Source organism: Dendrobates tinctorius, unplaced genomic scaffold (genome assembly GCF_039654945.1).
Source record: "Dendrobates tinctorius isolate UK_male_01 unplaced genomic scaffold, ASM3965494v1 ptg000265l, whole genome shotgun sequence".
Lineage (NCBI taxonomy): Eukaryota > Metazoa > Chordata > Amphibia > Anura > Dendrobatidae > Dendrobates > Dendrobates tinctorius.
In genome coordinates, this window is record NW_027361932.1 from 14,386,500 (window position 1) to 14,403,442 (window position 16,943).

Genomic DNA, 16,943 nt, shown 5'->3' on the forward strand with positions numbered 1-16,943 from the left:
TAGCGGCAAAGGGAGAACCCTCTGGTTTCTGTGCATGGTACAGCAAGCGGCGGTAGCTCTGACAGAGGGATTGAAATAGTGTGATGCTTGGTAACCTTTATCAAGCAGAGGGTGGACCAAATCCCACACTTTTCGCCCTCACCCCCAGAGCAGGTGATAATTCTGGGGGCTGGATCCTACTGTCCTTTCCTAAACTCTAAAGCTGAGAGTGTACCCTGAGGTACTCACACAGCTTATAGAGTTTTATCCCGTACCTCGCTCTTTTGCTGGGCAGGTACTGACGAAACTGAAGCCTCCCTTTAAAGTGGGATTCATCCACACAAATTTCCCTTTGGGGAATGAACACTTCAGCAAACTTGTTGCTGAAGTGTTCGATGACCGGCCACAATTTTGAACAGTCTATCAAAATTTGGGTCATCGCTGGGAAGGCTGTCGGTATTGTCCCTAAAGTGGAGAAACTTGTGAATCACCTCAAAATGTTTCAGAATCATAACCATACCAAATACTGGAGTTTGATATAAAATATCAGTACTCCAGTATTTGCGAATTTCTGGTTTCTTCACAATCCCCATGTGAAGGACCAGTCCCCAATATTTCATCATTTCTACAGAGTCAACGGGACTCCAAGCAGAAAATGATGAAATTGGGTTTTGGGCAAAAAATTGCTGGGCGTACAAGTTTGTTTGTTTCACCATGAGACTGACGATTGAATCCGAGAAATAGACTTTGAAAAAGTCTATTTCCCTGAAGTTGGCAGTCTCAAACTGGATTCCTGATTGGGCAATGAAATCAGGAATCCGTGGAGCAAAATTTTCAGGGACGGGGGTCAAGGAGGGAGAACTAGTGCTAGGTTGGGCATGACTAGCACTAGGTTGGGGGAAACTCACACTTGGCTGTGGGACTTCCTCCAAGGGCCTCCGACTCTTCCTCTAAGGCCTCCGACTCTTCCTCCCTGGGCTCCGGACGATTTCTCGTCCTGCGACATCTCTGTGGTGATAGGTCTGTGTCGCTGGAGGAGGAAGAGTGGGAAGAATAGAGAAAGGTGGGGTCCTCTTCCTCACTATCAGTTTCAGAGGCAATAATGTCATGCCTCCTCAAATATGTAGACCCTTTGTGACTGGGTGAGCGGGATATTGTGTGTGTGGTGTGTGTACGTGTGTAAAAAAAGCTTTATTATAGTGTGCATGTGTATGTGCGAGTGTTTGGTGAAACTTTTTACTGGAGCAAGGGGCTGTCAGGAGGGGGCTGTCAGGCACGTGGGGGGGGGCAGGAGGGGGCTGTCAGGCACGCGGGGGGCAGGAGGGGACCGTTAGGCACTCGGGGGCAGGAGAGGACTGTCAGACGCATGGGGGGCAGGAGGGGGCTGAGGAGATGGAAGTGGAAATGGAACCAGCGGCAGCAGTAGCAGGGGGAGTGATCAGGGGGGCAGGGGGTGATCAGGGGTGATCACTGGAGCTGGGGGATGATCACCAGGGGCAGAAAGGGGCTGACAGGCCCAGGGGGTGCAGGAGGGCACTAAGGAGAATTAGGTAGAGATGGAACCAGCGGCAGCAGCAGCATGGGGGGGGTGATCAGGGGTGCAGGGGCATGATCAGGGGTGCGGGGAGATGATCAGGGGTGCAGGAAGATGATCACCAGGGGCAGAAGGGGGCTGTCATGCGCAGGGGGGCAGGAGGTGGCTGAGGAGATGGAGGTGGATATAAAAAACAGCAGCAGCAGAGTTTAATCAGGGGGCAGGGGTTGATGGGGGGGCAGGGGGTGATTGGGGTGATCACTGGGGCTGAGGGGTGATCATGGGGGGCAGGAGGGGGCTGTCAGGCACAGGAGGCAGCTGAGGAGCCGGCAGCAGCAGGGGGAGATGATCAGGGTTGCTGGGGGATGATCAGGGGTGCTGGGGGATGATCACCAGGAGCAGAAGGGGGCTGTCAGGCACGGGACAGGAGGTGGCTGAGGAGATGTAGTTGGAAATAAAAAGCAGCAGCAGGGGTTGATCAGGGTTGACGGGTTGATCAGTGGGGCTGCGGTTGATGGGGGTGATCACTGGGGCTGAGGGGTGATCACGGGGGGGCAGGATGGGGCTCTCAGGCACAGGAGGCAGGAGGGGGCTGAGGAGCTGGCAGCAGCAGGGGGATGATCAGGGGGGGCAGAGGAGAGTGGGCAGAGGTGGGGGGCTGGAATTAGGCGGCGGGAGAGAAGACGGGATTACCGGATGTCAGTGGTGGCAGTGGCGGCGGCGATGACAGCGGCGGCGATCGCAGGTCAAGGTGGCAGTCAGGCACCTCGCTTCTCAGCTTCCACAGACGGGATGAAGCTGAGGAATGAGGCAGCCATCATTTTACTGCGCCCCTCCACATCTGATTGGAGGGCTAGCGTCACATGGCCTCACTTGCTGTCACATAGTGTATTCTTGTTATTTTTGTTATTCACAGTGCCCTCTTTTATTACATAGTCCCCTCTATTATCTGTTAGATATAAAATGACTGCTGATGGAGAAGCCGGTGACCAGACTATCAGTCCATCAGCTCTTCTATTAGAAAAGAAGCTTTCCCATGCTCCACCAGCCATCATTGCATTATACAGCTAACAAGACAGGACGGTATGTAATAAAAAACAGGGCTCTATATAATCCGATATGTAAGAGACGGTGCTGTACATAACAAGAGGGCACTGTATAATAAGGGATGGAAATATATATAATAAATATATAATATATATAATAAAGGAGACTATGTAATATATGTACATGTGTGGTGATATATATATATATAACTTTGTTGCCATAGGAAAGGGGCCCAGACACATTTCTTGCACAGGGGCCCAAGCTGCCAGTGTCTGCACCTTCATGAAGGGCTTCCTGTATTTACATATAGTGCAGTGCAAGGTCTGTCATCAATAAGTGAACAATCTATTTATAAGTAATTAGGTGCAAGTGTATGCTAAATAAATAGTGAACTTGTTCCCCTATATTCAAATGAGAAGCAATCTGTGTGCAAATAGTAAAGTGCTAATGCATGGTATATACAGTTGAAACCAGACGTTTACATGTACTACATAAAAAGACACATCTGCATGTTTTTCTCAATATCTGACATGAAATCATAATAAACCTTTCCCATTTTAGGTCAATTAGGATTAGCATAATTATTAATATGGCCAAATGCCAGAATAATGAGACAGAGAATGTTTTAAGGCAGTATTATTACTTATTGTGAATTCAAAAGTTTACATACATTATTAGTATTTGGTACCATTGCCCTTAAACTGAAATGACTTGTGTCAAACGTTTGGGATATCCTTCCACAAGCTTCTCACAATAGTTGGTCGAAATTTGGGCCCATTCCTCCTGACAGAACTCGTGTAACTGATCCAGGTTTGTAGGTCGCCTTGCTCACACCTGCCTTTTCAGCTTTGCCAATTAGTTTTCAATTGGATTGAGATCAGGGCTTTATGGCCACTTTGTTACCATTTTGTCAGTATGCTTCAGGTCATTGGGAAGACCCATTTCTGCCCAAGCTTTAACTTCCTGGCTGATGTCTTGAGATGTTGCTTCAGTATTGCCACATAATCTTCTTATATCATGATGCCATCTATTTTGTGAAGTCCACCAGTCCCTCCTGCAGCAAATCAACCCCACAACACGATGCTGCCAGTTGGGATGGTGTTCTTAGGATTCCAAGCTTCTCCCTTTTTCCTCCAAATGTAACGATGGTCATTATGCCCAAAAAGTTCAGTTTTAGGTTCATCAGACCACAGCGCATGTCTCCAAAAATTAAGGTTTGTGTTCCTGTGTGCATTTGCAAACATTAATATGGCTTTTTTGTTTCTTTTGGACTAATGGCTTCTTCCTGGCAGAGTGGCCTTTCAGCCCATGTTGATACATTACTTGTTTCACTGTGGATATTGACACAATCTCACCAGCTTCCGCCATCATCTTCACAAGGTCTTTTGCTTTTGTCCTTGGGTTGATATGTCAGACCAAAGCACGTTCATCTTTGTGACACAGAACCCGTCTCCTTCCTGAGCAGTAGGATGGCTGAATATCGACATCTTGTTTGTACTTGCGTATAATTGTTTGTACAGATGAACGAGGCATCTTCAGGTATCTTGAGATTGTACCCAAGGATGAGCCAGACGTGTGCAAGTCCACAATTCTCTTCCTGATATCTTGGCTGATTTCTTGAGACTTTTGACTTTGCAAAGAAGACTCAATACTGAGCAAAGTGAATACTTATGACCATGTGATATTTCAGTTCTTTTTTAATAAATTTACAAAAATTTCTACATTTCTGAGAGTGTACATTAAGGAGAAAAAATGAACTTTTTTGAATTTACCAAATGGCTGGAATGAAGCAAAGAGTGAAAAATTTAAAGGGGTCTGAATACTTTTCGTACCCACTGTATATACACATACAAGATAAGTGCAAGGAATTAGGGGCACAGGTTGGTGTGAAGGGGAGAAATTGGCTAAAAAAAAATAAAAGTGGGTTATATTTACCTCAGTTAAACCCAAATTGTATTTGATATATTTTCTCATACAAGAAACTATCCTAAAAGTCCATATAGATAGACTTATGTAATACAAAGTCTACGTTTACTGTTGATTTTGATATTTCTCCAAAAATCGTTTGAATGAAAGAGTCCTGATTTCTTTTAAACAAAAATAAATAAAAGAAAAAATAAAAATAACTTTCATGTAAGTAATGTTTTAAACTCTGCAGATTGCATGGATCACAATCAGAGTTCTTCAAAGCGCTTTGTTGAAGTTATTTTAAGATCAATCCAATCTTTTCTTAATAGCAATTTTCTTTTTTGAGTTTTTCTGGCTTGACATATCACTAGCGAGAAGAATCAGCAACTGTAGTTTGGAAAAAAAACAAACATTTTTTTCTTTAAATTAAAAAAAAAATCATCTGTCTAATGCTATATTTATCCAATATTGTGATTTATAATATCTTCAGGTGCCATCTCTATTGCAAAGTTTTGTCATGTAGCTAGATCATCTTATATACAGTGGGGAGCTGTCTATCTTGTAGTAAAGTGTTGGTTTCAGGCCAAAATAAACAGCTGAGGGAGGCGCTGAAGCATATGTAAATATGCATACAGGACCCGTGTGAGAAAGAGTGTCCAGCCGGATCTGATTCCGAAACATGAACTGCAAACATAACATCCTGCCGACTCCTTTACACACCCACTGTGTGTCACCCTGACACCATGTCAAAAGAAAAATTGAATTTACCTCTGTGCATGTTTCAAAGGAGAAGTAGTACACCAGTGAGAAGGTCTTTGGAGCTAGTCATTAGAGGGAAAAAATTACTTGGCTATTCATAAAGTAGAAATTCGGATCACGCATAAGGACTATAAAGTGTGATACATTAATTCTGTTTATAAATCATGTACATTTGTATCATTATTATTTTATGTCTTTGTATAAGTGCTATTAATCTATGTAGTAATGTTCGTTAAAGGGAATCTGTCACCCTTTTTTTGCCCTATCAGCTGCCGGCATTGACATCAGGGGCTTATCTACAGCATTCTGTAATGCTGTAGATAAGCCCCCGATGTAACCTGAAACATAAGAAAAACACGTTAGATTATACTCACCGCAGGGGACGGTCCGGTCCGATGGGTTTCGCAGTGCGGCTCCTCCCATCTTCATACGATGTCATCCTCTTCTTTCCTTCCTGTAGTAGCTCCGGCGCAGGTGCACTGCTCTGCCCTGTTGAGGGCAGAGCAGAGTCTTGCAGTGCGCAGGCGCCGGGAGAGGTCAGAGAGGTCCGGCGCCTGCGCACTGCAGTACTCTGCTCTGCCCTCAACAGTACGCCTGCGCCAGAGCTACTACAGGAAGGGAAGAAGAGAACGGCATCGTATGAAGATGGGAGGAGCCGGACCGGACCGCGACACCCATCGGACCGGACCGCCACCTCTGGTGAGTATAATCTAACGTGTTTTTCTTATCTTTCAGGTTACATCGGAGGCTTATCTACAGCATTACAGAATGCTGTAGATAAACCCCTGATGTCAATGCTGGCAGCTGATAGGGCAAAAAAAGGGTGACAGATTCCCTTTAAATAACCAATTTAAAAAAAGATTATATTGGAATTTTTGACTGGATGCTCAAGCTGTGAGTCTTGGGCAAATTGTAGTCTTATAGTTACCAAAAAAGGAAGCAATAAATTAACTTTCATTTTTATATGGAGCATTTAATTGCTATTTTTGTTTCCCTTGCAGTCTCACACTGTATAGTTGGTTCATGGGGGCCATGGAGTGAATGCAACTCTTTTTGTGGAGTTGGGAGCAAAGAGCGATCACGGCAAGTAAAAGTGCCTCCCGGGAGAGGAGGAAACCCCTGTCCAGACCTAAGACAGCGCCGTGGCTGCTATGGAGATGACGACACCTGTCATTCCTCCAAAGGTTACATTTTATCCTTGTCTATTAAATCAAATGTGGGTGTTTTTTTAAGAAGTTTTTCCTTATTCTTTGAACCTTATTAATTTGTATTTCTTTCAGAGGTTGCCAAAATATTGCCGAGCTCTTTCAAAAGGGATTCCAGAGACCCCTGGAGAAGACCCCACACCAGTATTTACTTAAGGAGCCCCAGGTAAAGCAAATATATTAAAAAATGTTTCCAAATATGTAGGAATATCTCAAGGTACTTTCATTATTTTTATTCTTTGTATTTATTTAGTTGCATTTTGTTCTAAATCATGTAGATGCATTAATAAAATGTGAGCGGTCAGCTCATGTGTTCTCCTTTGTTACTGTGAGTCCAGTTAATGAGTTAAGCCACAAAGTAGCTGGGAGTGCCCACTCCGTTAATCCTTTCAGCTTCGTACTAGAGAAGACTTGTTAATAAAGGAAATTCTAACAGGCAAAATTAAAGCAGGAAGGGAGGGCCCTTCCCTCACATATCAAAAACAAAAAAGGAAGAGCGACTTTTGACTGAGGTATGCCCTTCACTCTGGTGCGAACACAAAACCATTTATCACTAAACCAATTCTTGGAAAATAAATGTGCACCGTAGCTAATAACGACTAGAGCGTGCAAGGGAGACATGAGATTTTATCTAGCTAAATATGGTTAGATGTTTCAGGGTGAGGAAAACAAAACTTTTTATCCAATCTCTCGATCATACTATACACTAATAATAATAAAAAATTTTTATGTCTATAACGCCAACATATTCCTCAGAACTTTACATTTCAGGAGGAACATCTACAGACAATATCAGATGACTACTGGGCATAAAAAGATTTTTTTTTTTTTATAGTTACTGTAAAATCGCGCTCTCATTTACTGTATTGGGGGACACAGGACTGTGGGTATATCCCCTGCCACTAAGAGACTAGTTAGCTCCATTTTGTTCCAAAAGCAAAATAGCAACCCCCACCTCCAAAAAAGCAAACAAATACAAAACAGGAACCAGCATGACCTGAACCTAGGGAAAAAAAAAAACATTGCCCACAAGCAATTAAAATTGACGCCAGGACATAAGCACTAGGAATAGGGAATGAGCTTTTTCCCTCAATATTTTCAACGAGAAAGGGATTTTATGGTAAGTAGTGAAGCTTTCTCATTAACAGTATTGGAGCCTTCGGCTCGATCTCGAGCCATGGCAACTTGATGAACGATCTGTAGGAAGATCGATGTTATACAAGCCTAGATAGGTCTATCATGATCTTTTCTGCTGTTATCTTGATAGTATCCGGCTATCAGGTTGCTGGTCTTCCTCTTTGCCTTGTTTCTTCTATTCTTCTGACCATTATATCTTTGTCTTGTGATTACTTTGTTTGTATGATGTGTTCAAAGTAGGAATGTCATAGCTTGGTGATCCTTGCATCAAGTGACATGTCTGGCTTGATTTTGTAAAATTGATTTGTTTGTTCTTCTTGCCATCCATGTTATTGATAACCTCCTTCTCCAGTACCACATTTCAAAGGCATCAATTCTTCTGACTTGTTTCTTTATTGTCCAGGTTTCACATTCATATGTTACCACAGAAAAAGCCAAACCATGTATGAGCCGTGTTTTTGATGCTAGTGAAATGTTCCTCAATTTGAAGACCTTTTCCAGTGACTTCATTGTTGATTTGCACTTAGTTATTCTACTATTGACTTCTTGTGTCATCGCTGCATCTTAAGTGATCGAGTAGGTTGAAGCCCTTTACAACTTCCAGTTTGTCACAGTCCATCTCAAATGTGTCTCAGTCATACCAGGCAGTAGTCAATATATTTATGTGTAGAGTAACAGTCCATGTTAGAGCTTTCCATCTTGACACTCCATAATAAGTCCTTCATTCCATCTACTCTTGTTATAAGTGTTGTATCATATGTATATTTAAGATTGTTGGCGGTTCGTCGAGCAATTTTGATTCCTTCTTCCTTTCCAGCAAGTCCTGTCTTCCTGAAAATAACTTCTGCATATAAATTAAAGAGAAATGGAGAAAGGATACAGACTTGTCTGACGTCTCATTCTTTGAACGATGTTGTGTCCGCCCGTGTTCCATTTCACTGTTGATTCTTGGTCGATGTGAAGGTTCCTAATAAGGCTGATCAGATGATTTGGCACAACCATATCCTTCGTGGTACTCCAAAGTTTATTGTAAACAACACAGTTGTAGGCTTTGCTGTAGTCGATGAAGCAACAATAGATCTCCTTTGTCCTTTTTCATTATTTATCTAATGCTAGCTATAACATCTCTTCTTCATCTGCCTTTTCTGAATCCTTCTTACTCCTCTGGCAGCGCTGTCAAAGTAAGACTGAAACCTTCTTTATAAAATCTTCAGTAGCATTTTCTTGGCATGAGCGCAATAGTCCGATAGTTTCCACAGTCTATATCTTCTACCTTCTTCGGAATAGTAATAAACACCGATGTCCAGTCCTTGGGCCATTTACCAGTTGCCTATATCTGTCGAAAAAAGTGTATGATGACATCAACTACCGCTTCAGAAGACTCTATTAGTTCCATTGTGATATTGTCACATATAGGCGCTTTGTTGTTTGACAAAAGCCCTATCGCAATGACTTCGTCTTTCAGGATGCCTAAAACTCCTGTGTTATTTTCGCAGTATGTTTTGGGTCATTGTTCATCTGTACTGTGAAGCGCTGGGCAGTCAACCTTCCTGCATTTAGTTGAAACTGAGCAGAAAGCATAGCCCACAACTTAGGATACCGTTACACTTAGCGGCGCACCAGCGATCCCAACAACAATACGCCCTGTAAGGAACGCTGGTGCGTCGATAATGGTCGCTAGTAACCTGTCAAACAGTCAGATTTACCCAACGACGAAGCAATGATCCAGCGATCCGTATAACGACCTCGGCAGTCGTTAGGACCTTGTCACACAGCAGCGATTCTGACAACTACCGCCTGCGTCCATGATATCTGAGTCGCTAACGAGGTCGCTCGTCGGTGTCGAACACAGCGATGCGCACTGGCCAGCGGGACACCAGCAATCAAAAAATGGCCCAGCACATTCAAGCACAATCAGCGACATCACAGTGGGGGCCTGGTCGCCGCTATGTGTCACACGTAACGAGATCGCTGGCGAGGTTGCTGTTGCATCACAAAATTGGTGACGCTTCAACGATCTCGCTATGTGAGACGGGGCCTTTAGAATTCATCGGCTGCTTCAGTCACATCATCAATAAACACTAGTGACCCAGTGCCATAGGAGGCCGTGCATGTAAATGCTATCACATTGCCTCCACCATGTTCATCATGTAAAGGATTCTGCAATCATCAACTACTGTAGTCTTCTGTGGATGTCATCCAGGTCTTTTTGAGCTCCTAAGTTAGTTATGATACAGGAATGATATATATCTTTCTACCGTGTTAGCCAGTTGATAGAATATTTAGAATTGAGAGTGTCTCAATTCTAAATATTCTTCTAAGCTAGTTATGCTCTTTTTTTTTCAGAATGTACCAAAAAGTTGATTTGACCTCCTAACATTTTTATTATTTCTTTGATGGATTTTTTTTTTTTAGCCTAATGATGCTCTGTTTCCCTTCCTATTTCTCTTGTGAGTGTGTCTGCTAGGAGAAAGATAGGCTTCTCAAGCTCTACATTATGGGGCAAAGGGAGCTGAGAATCTGATTAAGAAAACATTGATAGGCAAGCTAGACAGGCAATCGATCCAGGAACAGGCCAGGTTGGGGCAGGCTGGCCAGATTATCTATGGCTTGGGTGGAAGACCTTACCCATAATGGGTCTCAGTTTCTGAAGAGTACTGAGTACATAGGGGGTTAAGGCACTGTTCTCTGATTTTGGCACATAAACGGACAATAGGTGGCTGTTGCACCCGGGAGGCGTCCAGAACAGTGAAATGCAGGCAAGGAATCACAATAAAAATTGAGGCTGGGACTGGAAGCAAAGAGAAGGGCACAAGAAAAAAGGGACACTCCTTACAATAAACAACATGAAAGGTACTGATTGACAGTAATAAGGTCCACTCTCAAAAACACCCTGAGCAAAGATTGGGGTTCAGGAGAGGCACCAAGCCACCAAAAGGACAATGTTGTAGCCTAACAATAAATTATGTGATTGTTATATAGGTCTCTAACTGTTGTGACTGTTGGCAGTGGAGACCTGGAAAAAGAAAAGCATTGCGGACCAGCAATAAATCCAGAGTGAGCCCAATAGGGCCATTCAGCAGCAGCAAAACACTGCAAAAGAGCCATAATATAGTTATATTCGCGACAAGTCCCTTTGGTGACTGTGGGTTCACCTGCACTTCACTAAAGCCAAATCCATGGGTATATAGTGGACATGTGGCGTGTGCAGAAAAGTACACTAGTGTGGAATGCATGGCTTGTCCACCCTGGGGAGAAGGATAAAGATGGGGAACTCCAACTAATGGAAAAAATGTGTAAAATAGAAAAAGAAAAAAGAAAGGAAAATAAATTACTGACGACCTAATACAGGTTAGGTCTGCCTAATAGACTAAAGGCTAAGCTGTCTAGTATCCTAGAAGAAAGTATAGCCCATCAGGCACAGTAAACACTTCTTACTTAGTATCAAGCCCTTAGAGGCAAGGTATATACCCACCATTCTGTGTTCATCATTGCTATTAACAATAAAATCCATGTTAAAATTGATTGCATGAAAGTACAGAGCTAATAAAGGCCTGTTAAGGCAAAAAAGGTCAAAATCAGACAGTTTTAGGCCGTCATAAAACAACAGCTAAGTAGATCCCAAAAGATTTAGTCTGTTTTAAATTGCTAATATTTTAACACCTGATTTTATAATATGATCAATTACATGGTACAATGCAAATAATTACAACATCATGCAGAGAAATCTTGCAAAAAATCAGGTGTATTACTTATAATTTATCAAACATCCAACCTAATTTTTACTGTCCTAATGTATCAAAAGTAAAAATAATTTAGTGAAAACTTGACAAAAATGTTTTGTTTCTAAAGAGTCTGTGAAGATGTTATACATCTGTGTAGTAACATGGTTGGATAGCAAAAAGTTGAGGAAAGGTGAATAAGATTTATATTTGCTAAGTTGCATAATTTTTCAATTTAGATGCACCAGAAGGAAAACAGAAATACTGAGAGGCATATAACTTTTAAGGTGACTATTAGGTCTCCGAGTTCTGAGATTTAGTAGTGTCTGATCCAGTCGATGTGTAGTAGGTTATAATAGGTGATTGAGGCTCAAATTTGGGCACAGGTGACTATATGATACTGTATCTGTTTCAATTACAGTATAATTAATGTCATATTTTATCCACAGTTTAATTTTTCTTGCACAGATTGGATTGATAACAATCTATGGAGCAGATTGCTATATGTTGTATGTGCATGTGTATTGCCTATTATGCATTGGGACATTTAGTACAAATTATATACCGCAGGAATTTTTCTATAATCACTTCATGGTAACCACAATGAAGAAAATTTTCTTAGGTACCACATAATGGAATAAATTAATAAAAACACATCTTTATTGACATAAAGTACAAAAACATATGAGTACATGAAAAGGTGTCACACCATTAAAAAAAGGGACTGCGAAAATCCATAGGAAAAAACCCACATCAGCCAATTATCTTGGACATTAACGCACACCCACGTATTGAATATAGGAAGAATACAGACAAAGGGGGAATATATGGTCCCACAAGGAAGGTATGTATGGAATATATACTTGTCTGACCAGACATATATTAATTAACCAATACCCAGCACTACCTACTTAAATGTATCTCCAAAAACGGGCAAAACAGGGTGAACAAGGGAACAGTGATTACCTTAAATGTCAGTTGGAGGGAATCCCCGGGCGCCTCCGGAAGAAGCAGTGCGAAACGCGCGTTGGGGCAGAAGGGACAACTTATGGGCAACTTATGTGATTACAAAGGAATTTTTCTATATAGAAGACCACTGCAACAAAACATAAACCATGGTCCCAGGACTGACAACCAGAGTCCTAATTCATTTCACGATTCCGATGAAAAGTTGTGCAACACACTTGGCATCTACGCAGAACAGGACACAGCCTGGGAAGCAGTCACATTAGTAAACAACATGACCAGCACCATCTTGGGAGATATGGACATGGCGACAGTGACAACCCCTTTTAATGCATGAGAACAATGTCTCATAGTTAACCATCTCATAGAGCAATCAGAAGATTACATTTTATATGTTTTGTGTATGTATTTCTCTCTATATACTGATTATATACATACAGTACAATTCTTGCCAAACGGCTATTAGTTTCATACCTACCAATTTATTGAATACTTTATCATGCTTTATGAAATCCATCTTCTGCATAGTGTGGTAGAATGTTTAAGCATTAGAAAAGCAAGAGGAAATTGAACCCCCTTTTCTCTGTGTCTAGTTTACTTATTTTACAGAATCTTTACCATCTGGCTGCACCAGGCTAATAGCACAGCACTGGTAGCATTGTTCTTTCTCCAAACAGCTTTATTTTCAGCTGATACAAGCCTTGATGTTTATCTATACCTCGCTGCAGGCATAACACTTATCATGCTGTCCAGCCAAAATCTCCTGCTGCATTCTCCAGAGAGAAAATAAATATGCACCAGTAATATTAGGAAACAGCTGTGGCTCCCTTTGTTGCCTAATCATGACCGCTATTGTACGCTGCAATATTACTGATAGTTATACAATGACTAGGTTCTGGAAAGATGTGCACTTTATTTTTTCAACAGCCTCATCACTAGAAGCGAGGTCTTGGGCTTACAGAGCAGGCTGTCAGTCAATGTGACGGGAAGTGATTACAGTTTTGTTCAGATTATAGAGAGCGGTAACTGTTCCCTACACTGTGTATCTGTGATTGGACGCAAGTGGCCATGGCGAAGCTGTATTTTAATTTCCTCCTGTAGCTGCTCTTTCACTAAGTCAGACAGGTATGATTTTATTGCTCTTTAGCTGCAGATTAACCCTACATCTGCAGGTAAGGCAGGATTGCTTTAAATCATCCTCTTAAGTAACAGGTCACATAAAAGAAAAAAAAAACAACAGATCCCTAGATCTAGATTCCCTAGATCCACATTTGTAGACAGGGGCAGGTTGGGCCAGGGATGCTTTCCACCTCTGCCACCCACCGGTATGGTCTCCCAGCTCCTACTCTTCTCTGCTGTTATGTCACCAGCAGTCAAGACAGGAAAGAAAGAGGGAGGAATAGTGCTAGGACCATGCACTACTGAGAGCAGGAAAGGAGGGCTCAGGCCAGTGTGTACAACCCCTTCACTGGCAATGGACTTGAAATCCCCTGTTGCTAGAAAGTAAACTTACATGAAGATATCCAGCTGCCTGTGCAAAAAAGAGAGTATACATACCCCAGCAGAATTTTTGCTTTCTTGACCTTTTTTCAGAGAAAATGAATGATAACACCAAATATTTTTCTCCGCTCATGGTTAGTAGTTGGGTGAAGCCATTTACTGTCAATCTACTGTGTTTTCTCTTTTTAAATCATAATGACAACCCAAAACATCCAAATGACCCTGATCAAAAGTTTATATAGTTACCACAATAAGTGTCAAATCTCAACGGGCACTTCAACAAAGACAAATGTAACTCTAACCTCCCATATATCATATAAATGAGGGAGAAACGAAGAGATCCCAGAAACATAAAAGAATGTTTATTCAAAATGATTAAAATACAATACTGAAAGGGTTATTTCTGGGATCTGTTCGTTTCTCCTTCATTTATATGATATATGGGAGGTTAGAGTTACAAAAGTTTATATACCCTGGTGATTTGGCCTGATAACATCCACAGAAGTTGACACAAATGGGTTTGAATAGCTACTAAAGTTAGTATCCTCACCTGTGACCTGTTAGTTTGCGATCAGTGTGTGTGCATAAAAGCTGAGTGAGTTTCTGGGATCCAGACAGACTCTTGCATCTTTCATCCAGCCACTGATGTTTCTGGATTGTGAGTCATGGAGAAATCAAAAGAATTGTCATCGGATCTATGGGAAAAGGTAGTTGAACCGTATTAAACAGGAAAGGGATGCAAAAAGATATCCAAGGAATTGATAATGCATTCAAAATGTGATTAACAAATGGAAAATCACGGGCTCTGTAAAAAAAAAAAAACACTGTCAGGTAGACCAACAAAAATTTTGTCCACAACTGCCAGGAAAGTTATTCGGGATGCAAAGAAAAACCCACAAATAACATCACCTGAAATACTGTACTCTCTGAAAAGTAGTTGTGTGGCTGTTTCAAGATGCACAATAAGGAGGCACTTGAAGAAAAATGGGCTGCGTGGTTGCCAGAAGAAAGCCATTACTGGGAAGATGCCACAAAGTATCTAGCCTACAATACACAAAACAGCACAGATACAAGCCTCAAAACTTCTGGAACAAGGTAATTTGAAGTGATGAGACCATAATTGAACTTTTTGGCTACAATCATAAACGTTACATTTGGAGAGAGGTCAACAAGGAACACCATTAAGTACGAAGGTGGATCACTGATGTTTTGGAGATGTGTGAGCTGCAAAGGCACAGGAAACGAGGAAAGTTGAAGGAAAGTTGAAGGAAAGATGAATTCAGCATGTTGTCAGCAAATACTGGAGGCAAATTTGCAATCATCAGCCCAGAAGCTGCACATGGGACGTACTTGGACGTTCCAACATGACAAAGATCCAAAACACAAGGCCAAGTCGACCTGTCATTGGCTACAGCAAAGCAAAGTGTTTTGGAGTGGCCATTTCAGTCTCCTGACCTCAATATCATTGAACCAGTCTGGGGAGATCTCAAGCGCGCAGTTCATGCTAGACAGCCCAGGAATTTACAGGAACTGGAGGCTTTTAGCCAAGAAGAGTGGGCAGCTTTACCATGTGAGAAAATAAAGAACCTCATCCACAACTACCACAAAAGAATTCAAGCTGTCATTTATGTTAGAGGGGGCAATACATTGTATTAAGAAATGGGGTATGTAAACTTTTGATCAGGGTCATTTGGATGTTTTGGGTTATCATTATGATTTAAAAAGAGAAAACACAGTAGTTTGACAATAAATAGCTTCACCCAACCACTAACCACGAGAGGAGAAAATGTTTTGGTGTTATCATTCATATTCTCTGAAAATAGGCCAAGAAAGCAAAAATTCTGCTGCGGTATGTGAGCTTTTGAGCACAACTGTAAATGTGTGTTCAATGTGTAAAGTGTTTGTATATATGCAAACCATGTGTCTGTAATGTGCGTAATATATATATATATATATATATATATATATATATACACACACAGTACAGACCAAAAGTTTGGACACACCTCATTCAAAGAGTTTTCTTTATTTTCATGACTATGAAAATTGTAGATTCACTCTGAAGGCATCAAAACTATGAATTAACACGTGTAATTATATAATTAACAAAAAAGTGTGAAACAACTGAAAATACTGTATGTCTTATATTCTAGGTTCTTCAAAGTAGCCACCTTTTGCTTTGATTACTGCTTTGAACACTCTTGGCATTCTCTTGATGAGCTTCAAGAGGTAGTCATTGGAAATGGTTTTCACTTCACAGGTGTGCCCTGTCAGGTTTTTAATAAGTAGGATTTCTTGCCTTATAAATGGGGTTGGGACCATCAGTTGTGTTGTGCAGAAGTCTGGTGGATACACAGCTGATAGTCCTACTGAATAGACTGTTAGAATTTGTATTTGGCAAGTAAATAGCAGCTTAAGTAAAGAAAAACGAGTGGCCATCATTACTTTAAGAAAGGAAGGTCACTCAGTCGAAAAAATTGGGAAAACTTTGAAAGTGTCCTCAAGTGCAGTGGCAAAAACCATCAAGCGTTACAAAGAAACTGGCTCACATGAGGACCGCCCGACCGCCCCAGGAAAGGAAGACCAAGAGTCACCTCTGCTGCGGAGGATAAGTTCATCTGAGTCACCAGCCTCAGAAATCGCAGGTTAACAGCAGCTCAGATTAGAGACCAGGTCAATGCCACACTGAGTTCTAGCAGCAGACACATCTCTACAACAACTGTTAAGAGGAGACTTTGTGCAGCAGGCCTTCATGGTAAAATAGCTGCTAGGAAACCACTGCTAAGGACAGGCAACAAGCAGAAGAGACTTGTTTGGGCTAAAGAACACAAGGAATGGACATTAGACCAGTGGAAATCTGTGCTTTGGTCTGATGAGTCCAAATTTGAGATCTTTGGTTCCAAACACCGAGTCTTTGTGCGACGCAGAAAAGGTGAACGGATGGACTCTACATGCCTGGTTCCCACCATGAAGCATGGAGGAGGAGGTGTGATGGTACTTTGCTGGTGACACTGTTGGGGATTTATTCAAAATTGAAGGCATACTGAACCAGCATGGCTACCACAGCATCTTGCAGCGGCATGCTATTCTATCCGGTTTGCATTTAGTTGGACCATCATTTATTTTTCAACATGATGATGACCCCAAACACACCTCCAGGCTGTGTAAGGGCTATTTGACCAAGAA

At 41.7% G+C, this 16,943-nt stretch overlaps 1 protein-coding gene across 1 annotated transcript in view; it reads left to right on the top strand.

Moving 5' to 3' along the window:
- LOC141069515 (somatomedin-B and thrombospondin type-1 domain-containing protein-like) overlaps window positions 1-16,943 on the top strand; it is a 116,523-nt gene that overhangs the window by 47,765 nt on the left and 51,815 nt on the right. Inside the window, exons 2-3 of the mRNA XM_073559145.1 lie at window positions 6,229-6,411; window positions 6,508-6,598. Coding sequence (XP_073415246.1) covers window positions 6,229-6,411; window positions 6,508-6,598 — 274 coding nt within the window. The remainder of the gene's footprint in view (window positions 1-6,228; window positions 6,412-6,507; window positions 6,599-16,943) is intronic.